The 17,912-nt window shown below is 40.7% G+C and overlaps 2 protein-coding genes across 5 annotated transcripts; both read right to left on the bottom strand.

Moving 5' to 3' along the window:
• Window positions 1-463: 463 nt before the first annotated feature.
• On the bottom strand, window positions 464-7,810 carry LOC102309889 (rhodopsin kinase GRK1). The gene is made up of 7 exons (XM_005942225.3): window positions 3,701-7,810; window positions 2,576-2,703; window positions 1,934-2,091; window positions 1,773-1,856; window positions 1,527-1,651; window positions 1,235-1,436; window positions 464-1,130 (listed from the first exon to the last, which is right to left on the bottom strand). Exons 1-7 carry the CDS (start codon window positions 4,397-4,399, stop codon window positions 841-843), a joined length of 1,686 nt encoding a protein of 561 aa, XP_005942287.1. The 5' UTR covers window positions 4,400-7,810; the 3' UTR covers window positions 464-840.
• A 54-nt stretch (window positions 7,811-7,864) lies between these two features.
• On the bottom strand, window positions 7,865-15,473 carry tfdp1a (transcription factor Dp-1, a). Of its 4 annotated transcripts, none has more exons than XM_042228575.1 (12): window positions 15,331-15,473; window positions 13,263-13,347; window positions 12,775-12,841; window positions 12,484-12,605; window positions 11,449-11,570; window positions 11,073-11,238; window positions 10,798-10,944; window positions 10,656-10,724; window positions 10,117-10,268; window positions 8,980-9,146; window positions 8,184-8,262; window positions 7,865-8,108 (listed from the first exon to the last, which is right to left on the bottom strand). In XM_042228575.1, exons 2-12 carry the CDS (start codon window positions 13,272-13,274, stop codon window positions 7,970-7,972), a joined length of 1,242 nt encoding a protein of 413 aa, XP_042084509.1. In that variant the 5' UTR covers window positions 13,275-13,347; window positions 15,331-15,473; the 3' UTR covers window positions 7,865-7,969. The 4 variants fall into 4 exon arrangements, with proteins under 4 accessions (XP_042084509.1, XP_042084511.1, XP_042084510.1 ...); XM_042228577.1 differs by lacking the exon at window positions 15,331-15,473 and adding an exon at window positions 14,105-15,191; XM_042228576.1 differs by lacking the exon at window positions 15,331-15,473 and adding an exon at window positions 14,152-15,190.
• Between the last annotated feature and the right edge of the window lie 2,439 nt (window positions 15,474-17,912).

Here is a 17,912-nt window from a genome sequence, read left to right as displayed (position 1 = left end):
TATAACCATCATTAAGCAGAAATGAAGTTCCTGACTCAAGTTTCAATAAGCTATTTTATTTGCCAGATTTGGGGTGTTTTGTCCCAAATATTTGATATTTCAACTTCAGTCCGACAGTTCTTGAAAATAAATAATTTTACCGTAAACATTCATCCTATACTCATATTTGTCTCACACTATCTAGATTACATAAACTTATCAAAGTGACTCTGCGCTGTAATAGTCATAAAACCATCGAAAGTCATCAAAACCCATGAAATAAACCCCTTAAGAAAAAGAGTTCCACAGGCACGAGACTTTGCATCTCTGATGTGTTAGCATTTAGTATGTATTAAACACTAAGAAAAAAAAAAAGACCTTCTATTAAGTGGCATGAACCCTACAGGAGCAGATATGCAGCTCTTACATGGTCAACATGTGACTGTCACTTAGCACCAAAGATAACACATCACTAAACCCTGGCTCCAAAATGGGATTTTTTTTTTTTAATGCATTTTAAATCTAAAAGCTTTACAATAATTCATCACATATACATATAAAGAGAAGTAAGTGAGCAGGTTGATGGTGAAAGGAGATGAGGGGCAGAAGACTGAAGGGACAATAGATGACAGATGTCAGCAATTTGGAATTTTTCAACACCTAAATCTATGATCAAGTTCATTTCAGGCTGGAAGTCCGCCTCCAGTCTATTCTCGCTCTTCCCATGTCGACATAATGAAACTGCAAACTTTTTCAGTGTGCGATCACAAAGTTCAGAACCGACTGGTGTCTCTCATGGAGTCTTCATGCCGCATGCTCTAAAGAAACGCAAGTCTGTGCAGTTCAGGCGTGTTAGTGACTCTAAGATAAGCAACACGTCGATGACTTTGGCTGCTCTAGTATGGACTCCCTGCGGAGATCGTTGGGGATGGTGCCTTCAGGGCCCCAAACGTTGAGCTCTCCGTAAATTCCCATCTCGATCATCTCCTCTTGCCAAGGAATGGAGATGTTGCCCGTGGAGAACTCGTCAAAAAAGTTCTTATCAGGATCTTCCAATGCCACCCCCTTCACAGAGGAGAATGCCCCGACGTCATCCAGACTTTTAGCATACACCACTTTGGGGTCAGGGACAAAAGGAGGAGGTAGAATTCCTGAAATAAAGTGACAAATTTGAATTAAGCACCACATTAAATGGTTAGTGGCTTCAAACTTTTTCCTAAATCAAAAAGATCTTGAGCAAATATCAAAAGGTTACCTGCGTTCAGTTTCCTCCAGTTAATGCCGCTGAAAAATGGATGTGCTCTGATTTCGTCACAGCATCCATTCTTAAAACCCATCCTCTGATCCACCTCCTTGGCCAGCAGCCCATCACACAACGACTTTGCATGCTCACTGAAGCTGTCAGTGTAGGTCACCACCCGAGTTAGCATACGCTCTTTCATCTCCTCACGTTCCACCTGAGAAGAAGATCAACAGCTTCTAAACCTCTTCTTTCCTCTGTCTGCTTTCTTTGCACAGAAAGTACCACCTGCAGTTTAGACTCTCACCTTCTCTCCTCTGTTTCTGAACGGATTCTTAGCAGCCATGAACTCATATAAAGTCACTCCAAGAGTGAAGTAGTCAACGGAGGAGTCGTACTTTTCTCCCTTTAGCATCTCTGGTGCCATGTAACCTGCAAAAAATAAAAATAAAAACAACGACAAGATGAGCTACAATTAAAAATTAAACCTGCAAGATTACCCTTAAACGTGAACCTGCATACAGATTTCTCAGTGGGTGCAGATGAGACCCACCTGGAGTCCCAGCATAGCCTTTTGTCATGGTTTTGCCTTCTTTTAGTTGCACAGCAAGACCCAAGTCAGATATACGTACATTCCCTGTTGTGATTAAAAAAAACATATATTATTAGCTCATAATCATATTATTCTCCAAAAATGTGATTATAATGTATTACCGTCATTATCAAGCAGCACATTTTCTGGTTTGAGATCTCGGTAGATGATTCTTTTCTGGTGGAGGTGCTCCAAGCCCTGGATGATCTGGGCAATGTAAAAACAGGCTCGAGGCTCATCAAACCCTGGGTTGTTTTCATCCACCAGGTAAACATGGTACCTACAGGGAACAGATAAGCCAAGGCTAATTATTAAAGGCCTTCAATATGCACACATTTGCAGTATTTTACATCTTAAGCATGCCCATACGCTGCTGGTTCTACGTGTGCAGACTGTAAGCATTAAAATTTGATTTTCTAGGATTAAAGGATGTTTGCTTTAAATAAGAAAAAAAATCTATTGTCTTGCTTTCTAAGTAATCTGAGCTAAAAAGGCAAATACTTTATATTTTAGCTGAAATTGTGCATAATCTGACTCTGCACTTGTTGCACTAAGTCTGCAGATGAACACTGACACATCTGGGTGAATGTCATTTCCAGCACATTACAGCGGACTTCAACATCTCTGTAATAACCTTTGCTTCGCTGGCAAAGGAGATACTTAAAGATTATAGAAGTTTAGGCTGCAACTAAAGCAACAACATGCTAATAAGGGTTAAGGGGTGTGTGCTACAGCCAGATGTTCATGCTTCAAAACAAAGTTACTTGAGATCTCCTCCATTCATGATGGTCATGACCAGACAAAGCTCCTCCTTTGTCTGAAAGGCGTATGCCAGCGACACAATGAAGCGACTGTGAACCTTCTCGAGAATACATTTCTCCACCAACGCCCCCTACAGGAAACAAATAGGAAAGACAACTTTGAAAAATGCTCACATGCCATCTTTTAAATTAAGAATAACAATGTTAAACTAAATGGATGTTTCGTTGCTCAGGTTGAACCAAACTGTAATGTTTGTCTCATTGTGTGTGCCATTTGGAGGAGAGGTTCAGGTATACACTTCAGAGAATGACCTCGGACAAGTCAAGGGCAAAATGCAACAGCGCCAAGGAGTTCCTTTCAGAAGAGCTTTTCCATAAAGCTCCCAGTAATCACTCTATCCCTGTCTCAGTGTTTAATACTGCAGGCTAAAGCCAAATGAGACAGAGGCAGGGACAAAGATGATTAGCACCATTGCAGCCCTGCTCAGTGGAAGGCACTTACTCTAAAGTATAAATCCAAAGGATGCCACTCATTACACAGTGATAAAATAAATAACTGATACGGTGAAAACTAATTCTACTTTTAGGTTGTTATAAAATTTCTCCCTTAGAGCTTCCAATTTCCACATCTCATTACATGGAGAGAAAGCCATTTTCATTTTTAAATATATTTATTACCATCCAGCTGAAACAGATATAAATCTGCAAAAGCTCATTAGGATCTGAAGTATGTTTTGTTCGTTTTACCTTGTTTACTAGTAGTTTGCAGTAACTTTTACTTCAGATAATACAAAAAAGAATGAACAGATGAATTATGCATGATTATGTCAGTGTGTTGTGTTAGTCGTGGCAGTTACTCGGGGTGAAGTAGTTCAAATATCCCCAGATAGGAGCTGCATTATGAAAGCCATGTTATTATATAAATGTATGAATAATTATAATCCTGTTAGAGGAAATACTCTGCCTGATGAGATCTTCTACGTTGTTGATAAATGTTTTCTCACAAAGTATTTCGATGCTGTGATTTTGCCCCCATTTAAAATGGTTTTCTTCCACCACTGGGGGAGGCAAAAAGCCAAAGGCATGTTCAGTAAATGAGCATCGAGCAAATGACATTAATTCTCTCACCTCGTAGCCTTTCCTCTTCTTCAGCCTCTTCTTGTTGAGTTTCTTACAGGCGTACAGTTTTCCCGTGGCTTTCATCTGACAGGCAGACACCTCTCCAAACCCACCTTTCCCTAGCACACGGAAATCGAGGAACCAGTCTTCATCCATGGGCTGCATCTCCAGCCATTTCCACTGCAGGAACCTCTTCAGGTACATGCTCTCCAGGAAGAAAGTGTAGGGGGCCTCGCGCAGATAGTCCAAAGTCTTGGCCAGCGCTGCAGAGAACAAATCATCACCTACAGCCTCGAGGGATTCTTTCACCTTCGTTATGATGTCCTCACTGAGGAACGGGCAGAAGTGTTTGGCAGAGGGGTCCATGTAACGCTGAACTAACTTCGAAGCTTTTTTTGCCCTTTCAGAGTCCTCTGCCAGGTCATAGTCCTCGATGTCTTTCCACAAGCGACATGCCCCGTGATACTCTTTGTTTGCGTCCAAGAATTCCCTAAAGAGACGTTTGCCAATTGGCTGTTCAACACAGCCTGAGTCAAAGGATAAATCTAGGGTGTCCTTCAGACCCTCGCACACAGTGATGTGGGGCAATTTGAGGCGAGAGTGGTACTTTTTATCCCGAGCTGCTGCTGGATTAGAGCCATCGATGCTTCCACGAGCATTGATGTAAGCAGAATTTGCTACCACGGTTGTGAGTCCTCCGATATCCATGTTGAGGGTAAGCGACTGTTAAGCAATGCAAAAAGAAGACATCGCAAAGAGAGAAAGGCGGTGAACGGTAAATGCTGCCAACTAACGCGCAGGGGTGAGGAAGAAAAAGAGGACAGGCTGAAGCAAAACTGAGAGAACAGGAGACAGATCACAGCGGAGTGGCAGAGGGAGCATGAGAGACAAACGGGAACTCGAGACTGGTGACTGAACTAGATCCCAGCACACTTTGAGCACTGTACCACCCTCACACACACACACACACACACACACACCTGAGTCAACACCTTTCAGTAATCCATTAACACCCCAATGCCCCAGACAAAGTGTGCGAGCACATGCTGGAACAGAACAACACAAGCAGCATATATGCAGGATATCACCAGTCAACTGGCAAACCAGTTAGCAGTTCATACAGCCTATAAGCAGCACTCTGCTTCACATTAAAGCTTCAGTTTGAATGAGGAATAATATTTGAGATAACCCAAAAGGCCTACCAAATGCTGAAATACACTGGGATGTTTTTAACAGCCAATAGGGTTTGGCAGCATAGGGAAAAATATTAAAAGTTTCAAAATATTGCATTTAAAATGGAAAATATGGCTAAATACTAAATGTAAGGCCAAGAGAAGTCTTTGAGATCACTCCATTAGCCACGAGTCAGCAAAGAAACACTGTTTAAAGCAGGCCCTACATAAGGATGATCCTCAGAAGTGTCTTATTTAACTTTGAATGGCGATATATCTAGTTCAGGTTGCAAGAACAGTGTGTTCAGTCCCCCAGGTTCCATTATGGACGGAAGGAATTTGCTTTTTCTTGTTGTCGGCAATTTATGAGATCCTACCCAGAATGTACCCGTCTAATCCTGTCATTTTGTCATAAATCAAGCAGGTAAAGGCAACACGTTCAAGTATAGCACTTCTGGAAGCTGCTGCTGGAAACGGCAGCTTTCAAATTCTATATGTTCAAATGAGCCCTCAATGCAAATTAAACAGGCCACTCTTTGACAGCAAAAAAAAACAACAACAACAACACAAAACGCACTAGTGAAAATGCTTAGTAAACAGAATAAAAATAGAGGGGGATGATCACAGGATCCTTTCCATGGTAAAGACAAACACCACCTATCCTGTCAAAGGAATGGTCCCTGTCTACCATAAAGAGCCCATGAAAGAACATACAGACTTGACCAAAACCATCTACAACAAGAACATCAAAGTAGCGCCTAATCTGGCTCACAATCCATTATGAATATGATCATGAGAACAGGTTAAAGACCCACTGGGTGACAGCTGTGCACAAGTAAAAACTAACTAGCACTGTAGGAGAAGTAGTGATTCTTGTGAACTGTGGATGGACAACTGACCCAAATCATACTGAGGAACAGCACTGTTGGACAGTTACAACAGCAGCCTGTAACAGAATGATGGGAGGGAGAAACAAAACAAAACAGGATGGACAAGGCGTGGGACAGAATATGAATCGAAGCATACTACATAATCCAAACACAACGGAGGCAGTGTAACGTATGGACATGCATGCTTCCACTGGAACTGGTTTCACGACTGTTTATTGATGATGTGACAAAACACAGAAGCAGCAAGATGAATTCTGAATCGTACAGAGCTTTACTGTCTTCAGCCAAACGCAGCAAAGCTTAAAACAGTGAATTAAACGTTAATGCAAGAGCAACCCGAATGTGTTTGGACAAAGGTAAAGTGGAAAGTTATGCAATGACAATGCCAAACCAACCAAATTAGGTAGAAAAACCCACGAACAAACAATCGAAGGAGGTTGGGCAAGACATCAAAAATGGCAAAACTCATTCTTTGTAATATCCATAGTTTTATAGATTTCAGTCATTTGTAATTTTTCTTTATTTTATTGGAAGTTGTCTAATTTCATTGGGGCCCATGTATAAAATTGGTGTAATTTTACAGTTTAATTAAATTTAAGCAAACACCCTCCAACCACATCTGTGTGTTATTTTGTATTTTTTATGGTGGATTCCAGAGCCAAAATTAGATAAACTGTTAGTCTTCCAGGATTTCTGAATTAAAAGAACTCAACAGCTCTAAACAAGTCACAGGATCCGGTTTATCAGTGAATTAACAGATGCTAAAATAAATGCTTCCCCCCCCAATATTCCAGTATCTGCAGTGTATCCACAGTTTTTGGCCAAATCTAATTAAAAACTGCTGACAGAAAGCAAACTAGCATAATGTAAGAACCAATCACACTGCAGCAGCATAATCATTGTCGGCATCCTTTTCCCAAGTGTTAGGCATCCAAGCAGTGTATCCCTTGTGGTTTTCTTTTGACAGTCAACTTCTTTAAAAACCGAGCTAGTTTCCTTCCCCAGTTCTTTTAATAGACAGGGTTGAGACCAGCTAGACGTTTCTAGCGCCTTCTGCTCACCTCTCATATTACTATTTAAGCAAACTTTGTTTCCAACCCAACAGACAGTCGACCTTACCCCAACCCCAGAAAAATCATGAATTGTGGATACAAACTTATTAAAACAATCTATATTTAATTTGCAAACTTATATTAGATTACAGAAAAAGGTATTTGGAAGAGTCAGTACACGTGTTGCTCAGTTTTAAAAGGGAGATCTTTGAAAGGTGTACATAAAGACCTATACAACCACACATTGTTACATCAATAATTTTTGTAGGTCTATCTTTACCACTGGCCTCTAAAGGAAACTATAAGCTACAATTGTTGTAGGATTCATATATGTAATTAACAAAGAAAGCTTATTTACCTAGGAGCCTGGGTTATGAAAGTCTTTACCTCGCTGCTGCCATTATTTTGTAAACACTACCAAGGCATTAACAGGGCGGTGATGGAGAATTCCTCAACTCTGGAATACAAATAAAACTAGCAAAGAAGATCAGGAAAGCAGCTGCCTACGGAACAGAAGGAAGCCAGCCCAAAAACAATCGGGAAACCATTTCAAATTGCTCAGAACACAAAAACAAAACAAACAAAGCATGACGAGATGTGATGGAGCCCCATCCTGTGATGCAGTGGCATCTGTGTTAAGCCATTCCGAATCCATGGTGTTGCACTAACAACACATCTCACAGCAGACACTTTGGCCACCTTGGAACATTTTGATCATGTCTGCCATATGCAACTGCAGAAAAAAAAATTATAAGTCAAACGGGTACATTATACATTCTCCAACAGCAGTAGGCCTTAGAGTTGCTTTTTAGTGGGATGGCTTATTAAGAAGTGGATTAGACATAAAGACTTCAGGTGGCAGGGACAAAGACTACAGTTCCCTTGGACGACACCTCCCACTGAGCTGTGGTGCAGGTGACTCAGGAGCAGAAAAAGGTGGGTGCAAACACCTCTGTTCTTTTAATTTTCATCGACACCCCTGAGAAAGCCAGACATGGGAATGATAACAGGCTGGGTGCCATGAGGTGGGGTTTTTTTTTTTTTGGGGGGGGGGGGGGGGGGGAGGAAAAAAAAAAAAAAAAGCACACACGACAGTGGACTAAATTCCCACGGTGAGGGTGGTTTTGAAGACTGTGCTTGTTGGAGTGGCGAGGTGTAGGGAGGTTAGTCTTCATCGTCATTCTCATCGTACTCATCCTCATCGTCGTCATCCCCCATGTAAGACACTGGAGTCTCCACACGAGACCCGCTGTAGTGAGAATCGTTTGAACTGGACGCCATGGTGCCATCAGTGCAGCCATCACTGCATAAGAGGATGGGGAAATGTTAGAAAAAGCAGTGTGCACATTAGAGCTACATCACATTTAGCAACTCTTACCTGTTTGCAGGGTAACGGGCTCCATTAGCAGAGGAACCTCCAGTGATGTAGACGTTACTGATGGGACCTTTGGCCATTTCTGGATAAAGAGAAAATGAATTAGAATGAAGACCTTCGACTATTTACAGACCTGAGTGGGGATAAGAGATATAGAACAAAGGGATTCAGAAAGCACAATCAGATTCTTGCCTACTTTAACTGCAGATGAAGACTAACCCTTTGACGTTGAACCCTTTGAAGCAGTTTCTGTCTAAGCTTGTTTTTCTCACCTCTCACTCTAGACCGAGTTGACGAGTTTGTAAACGTGTAGCTGTTTTTCACTCATTTTCAGAAAATGCAGACCTGGTAGTTAGGTCAGATCATCATACCATAAGCCGCACTGGAGGGGTTTTTTTTGTTTTTTTTATTTATTTTCTTTATAAAGTGTCCCAAGACCCTGCCCTCCAAAGCTGCGATCCCCAACCTTTTTTGCACCACAGGGGAAAAGACCCAGGGAAACAGAGTTAACGATAAAAATGATTTAAAAAAAAAAAAAAACGATAGAAACTAATAAAAACTCTGAAAACCATAAATTTCCCACCTGAGCCTCAACTCTTGCGGCCCGGTACCAAATGACTCACGGACCGGTAGCGGTCCGTGGCCCAGGGGTTGGAGACCGCTGCTCCAAAGGGTCTCGGTCCAATTGTTTGGTCCCCATCCAAGTGTGATTACTGTGTTCACAACTGCACCAAGAACCAGGGGCGTAATTTCCAGGGGGGGTAGGGGGGCCGAACTCATAGGGATATTGGTCACTTACCTATAACATAAGGCTCTAGAGCTTTGGGCACCAGGCTACGTGCGATTTTCAGATCCTCTGGAGAACACTTTCCCACCTCCAAGCCGCAGGCCATGCCCATACGTTTTAGCACCTCGATGTCATCGTGGATCTCAAACATGCTGTCGAAGTTAAACAAATACTCGAACCTGAAGAGTGGAAAAATGGGAAAGGGTCAATTATCCAAACAAGTGTTCGTTCTAATTTTAAAGAAGATCATGGGTACCAAATCAAGGACAGCATACTGAATAGAATAGAACATGGGTCCCATTTTCAACACCTTTGGCTAAAAAGAAATTAGCCAAAGGTTCTTCAGTATTTTAGTTAGCCCGTTGAGGACAGCTACTAGTATTCCTTTCAAAATAAAGTTCATCTACAAAGCGGGGATTAGCTTAGATCAGGGGTGTCGAACTCCAGGCCTCAAGGGTCGGTGCCCTGCAGGTTTTAGATGAGTCCTTGATCCAACACAGCTGATTTAAATGACGAAATTACCTCCTCAGCATGTCTTGAAGTTCTCCAGAGGCTGGTAATGAACTAATCAGTTGATTTAGGTGTCCTGATCCAGGGTGATATCTAAAACCTGCAGGACATCGGCCCTTGAGACCTGGAGTTGGACACCCCTGGTTTAGTTGCATGTGGGAAGGCCTCATATTTACTTCTTCAAGTCAGCCACTAATCCTATACACACTGAAATGTTGAGTTAAAAATGAGGAGATTCTAGTTATTGTTATAATGCACATCTTGATACCACACTATAATGCTTTGCACTGACAGAAGGCTTCCAAGCCTCTTTTAGCTTATTTGCCAAGAACCAGAACACAATTAACCTGCAATTATAGTTGAGTTTCCCACCTATGCAGCTCCAAGGTATTACATACAATCATGTCACATGGCTAGAAAAAATAAAGCAGCTTATGTGGCTGACGGGCTGTTGTCAAGTACATGTTGTTCCGCAACTATTTATTAAAGCCCTAATAAATACAGCCTGGTGAAGCACTACCAGCGCCTTGATGAAAATGTGAACACCTCCCCCACTTTTTGGATAATTTCTTTTCCCCCCCCAGTTACAAATTATTCCAAGTGCCAGCATTTTAAATAACAGAGCTGATGATCACACACTTGTCATTGGAGATGCTGCAGTCAATGACAGTTTTCTTGCTGGTGTTGACAATAATGAAAGGAAGGTGGATGATGGAGTTGGGAGGTGGAGGTCGGTTTGCCTGCTGCTCTGTCTGCCTATTCCTCTGAACCAGGTTCTTAAAAGCTATTTGCTGTAAGACAAGATCAAAGACAAGTTAAAACTCAAACAGCTGCAAAGAACTAAGAGTGTAGCACGACAGCATTCTTGGATATATTTATGCTTTTTTTTTTAAATGCTAATTTTTTCTTTTACATTGTAACAATTTGAAGTTGCCATTTTGCATGTGCTACTTGCATATATAGAGATTAAATGAGAAGAACTTCTGTTTATTACTGATTCATTATGATCCAGCATCACAAAAAGAGACAAAACGCAGACAAAAGCAATCTAAAGAGGCCAATCAGTTCTTGGGGTATTTATGAAGAGTCTTCTGCAGCCCTGATGCACAATTACCACTATAAAGACTATAATTGTAGCCCCCCCTTTGATCACACAAGTACCAGCACTCAAATCCAACCTGCAGTATGAGCTCCTGAAGCTGTGATTGTTTCTGCTTAATCCTCTCCAGCCGCCTTTGTCTCTCCACCTACAGTTGAAATAAAAGCGTTTTAACACTGGTAACAAAAGCAGGAGTGACTGTCTTCGCTGTGCGTTTCTACCTCTAGGTTTTGGCACTCTTGCGCTGAGTTGGTGGGTAGACCAATCCACTTGATTTCTTTTTTCTCTTTAGAAATAATGTTCATGGCCATAAGCACGTTAAGTGCATCATAAACGCGTCGCCGAATGTTCTTCTGGTCATACACATGCTGAAATGAGAGAGAAAAAAAGACGCAATTCAAAACATTAAAAAATATATCTTAGAATTAAAATATCTTCATCAAGAGTAATCAGTCTGCATCACTCTGAGACAGTATCACACAGCGGCAGTGCTCACTGAGTCATTCGGTGACATGTGGTTGTCTGATGAGCTGAATTCTGCCACCAGTTCATCTGCCACTTCATTGTACGTGGTCACTCCTTTCTTCTGCACCTTCTCGCACACCTTCATGGAAAAATGCCTCAAGCCCTTCCCATTCTTTTCCCCTTTCTTCCCACGTTTTCTGCAAACATAAAAAAAAAAAAAAACGAGCCCACGTCACTATGAACACAAAAACACTGATGTGTGGCAATCTGGCATTCACTTTTTTTTTTTTTTTATTGCTATGAATAGCTATCAGACTTGACCCATTCTAAAATGCTTAGCTTAATCTGGACAGAGCTCACCAATAATGTCCCAAGCTTAAAATCTTAAGGGCAATTTGAAGCCTTACCCTGATGACCAAGGAGAGGCATCGGCTGGTTGACTCTGTGTGAGGAACTGGGAACTGGGTGTGTGTGGACTGTTTACCAAAATGGTGTTCGATACGGTAGGCCTCTGGGGTGTTCCAATCACCTACAGGAAGACCACAGAGAAGAGAAAGAACACACACTGATAGTCATGCTTTTGTTGTCATCAACAATGAGTTTCTCCTCTAAAACCTCATGTACTCAAATCTTGACATGTAATATTTCTTCTAAAGCCTCACACTTAAATATATTATGTTTAACTACAAGAACGAATTCACACTGAACATAAACTCAAGGTGGGACTCTGTTCACTCTCTTTAGGACGCACATCTTCTGCTGATTTCTGTCATTTTGAGGATACCTTGCAGAAAGCTATAACTACCCTCAGTGCAATAAGGAATGATTTAAATACATTTGGCCTTGCATTAGATAGCTGACAGGTGAAGCAGTAAAGTTAAATGACAGTTATTTCATTTGACAGAATTTGACTTTGTAAGCAAAATATTTGGTTTGTCATGAAAATCATCATTGGCGATTGAATACAGCTTTAAGGGAGGAATAAGACATTTTTAGAATTTCAGTCATTTATGATGACTAATAAAAACCTGATGCTGAATTGGGCTGATGACAGTTAAAGACACAGCTTTAAAAAACTGCATCCCTAACAGCAATGTGAGGCATCTTGAAGACGGGTGATCTATTCCTTTAGTAAGGTGATATCTAAGCTGATTTCCGTTATGTATACATTCCTTGTACATAATGGGATGATGGGTGTAATCCTGCTGACTGTAGAGTTGATGAGCTTAGGATCAACTGCCTCCAGCTACCCTCTCCCCGGTCACCTCACAATGATAATGGAGGGGGCTTATACAACATTCATATAAAGCAGAGTAAAACCCTACAAAAATTCATCTAGCTAATATTTAGCAGAGCCAAAGCATTCTTTAAATTTGCTGAGGGTTTCTACGCCTTAAGAGAAAAGAAACCACATAATGCTGACTTAACAGGACCTCACTCACCATGTGTGGCACATTTTGCATGTGTGTAGCGACGTTCACATTGGATGGCCCAAGGGTTTTGGGTAGTAGCTGTTTGGCCACAGGGGCAGCTGTGGGCTGGACAGTAACCAAGGACAGGACACCTTATAGGAGACATGAGAAGATCATTAATGAGGGAAGCTTTTGAATGAAACACCATTGCCCCCTATTGTCCACCTACCAACAAACAGCTCTGCTGCCTCTTAAACTAGACTGTACATGCTGCTTAGAAAGCCCTGCATATCACATATGCACAATTTCTGTAAAATATACCTTTACTAGGGCTCAGATTCTGATCGATGAAAACCTTCAGCTCTCCATTGGTTTCAATTAGACCAGCCTGTAAAAGAGAACAACTTAATATACTACAGAAACCAAAGAATTGAAGATGAGTCAAGTTAAACAAACTCCATACAGTAGAAGCTACTTTTGGCTGATGCCTTATTTACGAATGGTCACCGCAGCGAGTTGCACAAGTTTGATTTGTCACAGTTTTAACGCCGGATGCCCTTCCTGATTCAATGGAACTATGTCACCTTCCAGGACCTAACAGGGGATCTTTTGTAAGGCAAATGTATAAACCACTCCACTATGAAGTCACTAAACAAATCCCACAGTCTATTTAAAGAGAAAAAGAAAAGAAAACACTACAAGACTAAGTGCAGCCAGTAAACTGAAGGACCCAAATTAGCTACAGTACTTAAGTGACACCGCAGAAATAGCCTGATGTTTCTCATGAAACCATGTATATATTTACTTACATCTTTAGCCATGATCCCAAAGGACCGAAAAGAGGTATGCTTTAGGTTAAAAAGACTTTTCCTCTGCCAGTCACTATTCAGACCCCTGCAAACAGAAAGAGAACAAACTATTACTTAAATAATGACAAAATTGCAGTTTGACCCAAACATCATATTTCCCAATACGGTTTCCCAAGCTAAGCTGTGTTTCACTTTGTTTTGGAGAGGAAATTTAAACTTATTTCTGAAGTAAGGCCCATCTGGTCTGCTTGCTAAGAGCACATTGTAGAAAGCTAACTACATCACCAATGTTAGCGTCACTGTTTGTTTTATTATCCAAAATGCGCAGACATGTACGCTTCTCACACCAATCTCACGTGAACGAGCCACCGAGCAGTACTTTTAAATGTTCTTTTTATGCAGGAAACCATATTAAGCCATCCCTTGATGCTCACAACTTTTACTACGCTAAGTGTGCACAAGGCCTACTTCAGGTACCGAGCACGTCCGGAGGAGAGGCACCGTCCAACTTCTGCTACAGGTCACGCAAACAAGCGAACTTTATCACAACAGCGCTAAACTGATAATGTCGCAACAGAGAAGGCACTATATGGCTCCAGGCACTGTGGCTGCATGATACTGTAACAGCGGTCATATTATATGTCGATTAGCACGAACAATCTTTTGTTGGACGCAGCTAGCTGCTAACAGCTAGCGGTAGACCCAGCTTGCTGGTCTTAGCTTACTAGTTAGCTCCTGCACGCTCTGAGACGATTCATGTAGAAATGTTGCGATTATTGGTTCCGTGCTGCAGATCCCAGCTACACTTCAGCATGGGTTAACACTTAAAATAGTGAACGTGCCTTTCGCACGATGAATGAGCTTCACTGTGGTGACTGTATGCGCTTACGAGTGCACTCTGTCTCCTCGACGGCTGTTGTTGTTGGCATTTGAGAATGGAGGAAGAGGAGGTCTAAATCCCCACTAAACAGGAAACAAACTAAGAAATGTCGAGATACTTTTTAACAATTATATAGTTCATTTGAAGTACGAAATAATGTATTCACATTGAGTATTTCACTTTTAAGCTTATTTTTTAATACAACAAGCCATGACAGGATTTGCATAACTTGCTGTGTGCTAGCTGTACAAAGAGTGATCGTTTCCAAGTCAAAGAGACTGAAAAAGTAAACAAAGTTTGCCATCGATGCCAGCAAGGTGGATTTTATCCAGACGATAAATTTTTTGCCACAGTTAACCACAACTTCTAAAATACCAGTTGCAGGTAGCCGTATATACTCCGTGAGTTGATTGCGTTTTATTGTCAACCGCTGACCTCCTTTTGCCAGTGTAGTAACCAGTATCAACACACATAGCTAACTAATGAATAACACACTTTGTTGTCTGGAAGTTACATTTAAACCCTCGACTTATTAGTATTACCATTATTATTATTATTCCACGCATTTAATCGAGTAACCTTTCCTATTTGTTCTTAATAAAACACGAAGAGCCTTACGAATACTTTCCTGACGCTAAATTCACAGAAAGGTGGCCATTTTGAGGTGTCTAAAACTTAAATATTAGTTTTTATAAGGTTCGCTTCCAAACGAACTGTTGCATATGGATCCAATACAAGTACGTTACTGTAATCAGGTCGATTACAATCATCATGAACCGCAAAAACTAGCTTTGCTCTTCACTTCGTTACCGTCAGCTACATGCCGTAAGTTAGCGACTTGAAAGAGGATATATTAAATGCAATGCAAAAGGTACTTTACTTTATTATTAAAATGTTTATTTTAACACTGAGCTAGCTCGCGATTGCACTTCAAGAAGTAGGTGCTTCAGCGCTTTGTTAGCCCACTGACTAGCTAGTGGGTTAGCACAGAAGCTAAACCCCAGCTGTCATCGACAACCCCAGAATTAGCTACAAGTTTACCTCGACGGTTAGCTTTGTATTTATTGGCGGTAACATTTTTTTTCCTATATACTTAACAAACAATAGAAGGTCATACAGATATTTAACGTCAGTGCTATCATATGCGTCAGCTGAGTGACAAGCTGCAGTTGAGTAGATGCTGCTTACCGGTGCACCTTACAGGTTAACAGATCGTTCGCTAGCCTTTCCTATCGACTTTCCGTTAGCCTTGCTACAGCAGCGTCTCTCACAATCTGATCTTGGCGGTGCCTCGCTTTAGTGGAGCTTGATTGGACAGCACGAATGAGACGAAAGCAAAGCGGTCAAAATAGTTCATGCCCACAACCTGGAGCTCTTTGGATTGGTGGATACCAGAGCCCTCGTGATACATGTAGCGCCGTCTGCTGCACAGGAGTGCGCCATAAAAAATGTGTTAATATGACAAGACGTGAAATAAGTAAGGGGTCAGAGTATCGAAGGTTTAACACAAAGTTAGTTAATCTCCAGGGATGCAAATCTGTTCAGTTAGGAAGCCATGAGTCATTGTGAAACAATTTCACCTGATTTGGTGCAAATAATAGTGATAGCAAGTGCACTGGAGAGGTCTTAACACTCACTTTTGTCACTGTTAGTGAGCCATCGTACAAATGCAGGAGATTATCTTTGCCCCCACTCCACACACACACACACACACACACACACACACACACACATATGAATTTGAATACAATCCACTCACAAAGGACTACAACATACATTTGTAGTGTGAAGGTGGTTCAATTCCAAAATATCATTTAAATGCAAAATAGCTCTTGAGAACTATCAAAATAGCATTTTTTTTTCTCTTGCCAAATTCTCAATAACTAATTTATAACAGTTAAAAATAGTTATAAATCCACTTTTTTTTCTTATTTTGATTTTGTTCATCATCAACTTACGACATGCAAACATCAACATATATTAAAGAAGAGTCATTACGCACTGCAACCCTATGTGCAGCCTAAACAGTGAGTGACTTGACAAAAAATCAGTGACACGATTGAGCTGCGTGTTAACACCGTGGTTAGATGAAAGGTCAGTTCTCTGTGATATATTTTGTATTTTTCCAGTCTTTTCTGACTAGATTGTGTCATTCCAACCAATGCAAACCTTGATATTTATATTACCAAAATAGAAATTAATTTAAAAGTTTAATTCCTTTGTTTATATCTCTATATTTATTCTTGACTTTCACAGTCAACTATCAGCTTACATCCTTTTCTGAGAAAACTCTAATATCAGCACTGATTTGCAATCCTGTTACTGTACATATAAAACAAACATTTCAAACATGTTAAAAAATATATAAGATATTATATAAAGATAAACAACATTTCTGTGTAGTCCTGAGTATTTATTTGTCAGATGTATGACATAATCTACAAATAAAAGTAATACATCCGTTCAACCCTGTTATCTTGTGCAGGCCTGTTACTCTCATTTAACCCTGTTACCATACAATTTTTTTAAATAAAGTAGTCACAAATGTTTTTCTTAGCTCATAAGGGTTTAATCGTTTGCCTTTCTTTGCTTGAATTATCATATGAGTTGTGTATTTGTAACTCTTGAAAAGCTGGGCAAGGTAAACTTTCTCCATCCATAGATTCATCCATCCATCCATCCATTCATTTTCTTATGTGTATCTGGCACCAGGTTGTGGGGGCAACAGCCTAAGCAAAACTCCCTTTCCCTAGTTACCTTTTCCACCTTTTCCGGGGGAACACCAAGGCCTTGGTGTTCTTTGCAGAATTGTTTTAATTCAGCGACGTTGGAGGGTTTCAGAGCATTAATGGCATGTTTAAGGTCATCACAAAGCATCTCAATCGGCTTTAAGCCCGGACTTTGACTAGGTCACTCCAAAAACGTTTTTGGATGTTGTCTTTTTTGTTTGTTTGGGGGGTGGATCGTTGTCCTGATGCATAAACCAATCCTCTGATATCATTTTTTTTGAAATCCTGTATTAGTTTTATGTCAGATGTAATGGGACTCAAACATTCCAATAAGTGGAACTTTTGTCTTGTCAGTCCACAGAATATTTTCCAAAAAGTCTTAGGGATCATCAAGATGGGGTTTTTTTTTGGCAAATGTGAGACTAGCCTTTGTGATCTTTTAGGTCAGCAGTGGTTTTCTCCTTGGAATTTTTCTGAATTAACTTTAGTAATTAGTTCTTCTTTAGGCTTCATTCCTACAAGACTGTGTGTTTTTCCTTCCCACTCTCACCAAGCACTTGCTCAAAGTGTGCACTTGCTTTGATTTTTGAGGTTTCTCTTTATTATTGTAGGGTCTTTACAATGTAAAGCACCTTGAGGTGATTGATGTTGAATGTTGAAGTTATGCAAATCTTGCTGTTGAATCATAAACCTTAACTGAGACAAGTGAGGCCAGCAGTTCTTTAGAGGTTGTCCTGGGTTATTTTGTAACCTCCTAGATGAGTCATTAATGCAGTCTTGGAGTAAATTTGGTAGGCCGGCTACTTCTGGGAAGGCTTGCCACTGTTCCAGGTTTTCTTCTTTTATGCATAATGGCTTTCACCATGGTTCATTGGAGTCCTAAAGCTCTAGAAATTACCTTGTAACCCCTTCCAGACTGATGGATGTCACTGAATTTGTTTCTTATCTGTTCTGGAGTTTCTTTAAATGGTTGCATGATGTTTTGATGTTTGAGGTCTTTTACCCTTTACTTTGTCACACAGGTTTTATTTACGTGATTTC

Source organism: Haplochromis burtoni, unplaced genomic scaffold (genome assembly GCF_018398535.1).
Source record: "Haplochromis burtoni strain Fernald_Lab_line unplaced genomic scaffold, NCSU_Asbu1 Contig_333, whole genome shotgun sequence".
NCBI classification, from domain to species: domain Eukaryota; kingdom Metazoa; phylum Chordata; class Actinopteri; order Cichliformes; family Cichlidae; genus Haplochromis; species Haplochromis burtoni.
This window is presented reverse-complemented; position numbering and strand designations above follow the sequence as displayed.

Excerpts from the sequence above, each read along its gene's own strand:
- LOC102309889 (XM_005942225.3), bottom strand. The coding sequence starts at position 4,399 with ATGGATATCGGAGGACTCACAACCGTGGTAGCAAATTCTGCTTACATC. Across the intron at positions 2,704-3,700 it reads AGAAGAGGAAAGGCTACGAG|GGGGCGTTGGTGGAGAAATG; the intron begins GTGAGAGAATTA and ends TGTTTCCTGTAG. Across the intron at positions 1,131-1,234 it reads CTGGAGGAAACTGAACGCAG|GAATTCTACCTCCTCCTTTT; the intron begins GTAACCTTTTGA and ends ACTTTATTTCAG.
- tfdp1a (XM_042228575.1), bottom strand. Across the intron at positions 10,269-10,655 it reads TTCAGGAGCTCATACTGCAG|CAAATAGCTTTTAAGAACCT; the intron begins GTTGGATTTGAG and ends CTTGTCTTACAG. Across the intron at positions 9,147-10,116 it reads TGCAGCATCTCCAATGACAA|GTTCGAGTATTTGTTTAACT; the intron begins GTGTGTGATCAT and ends TCCACTCTTCAG.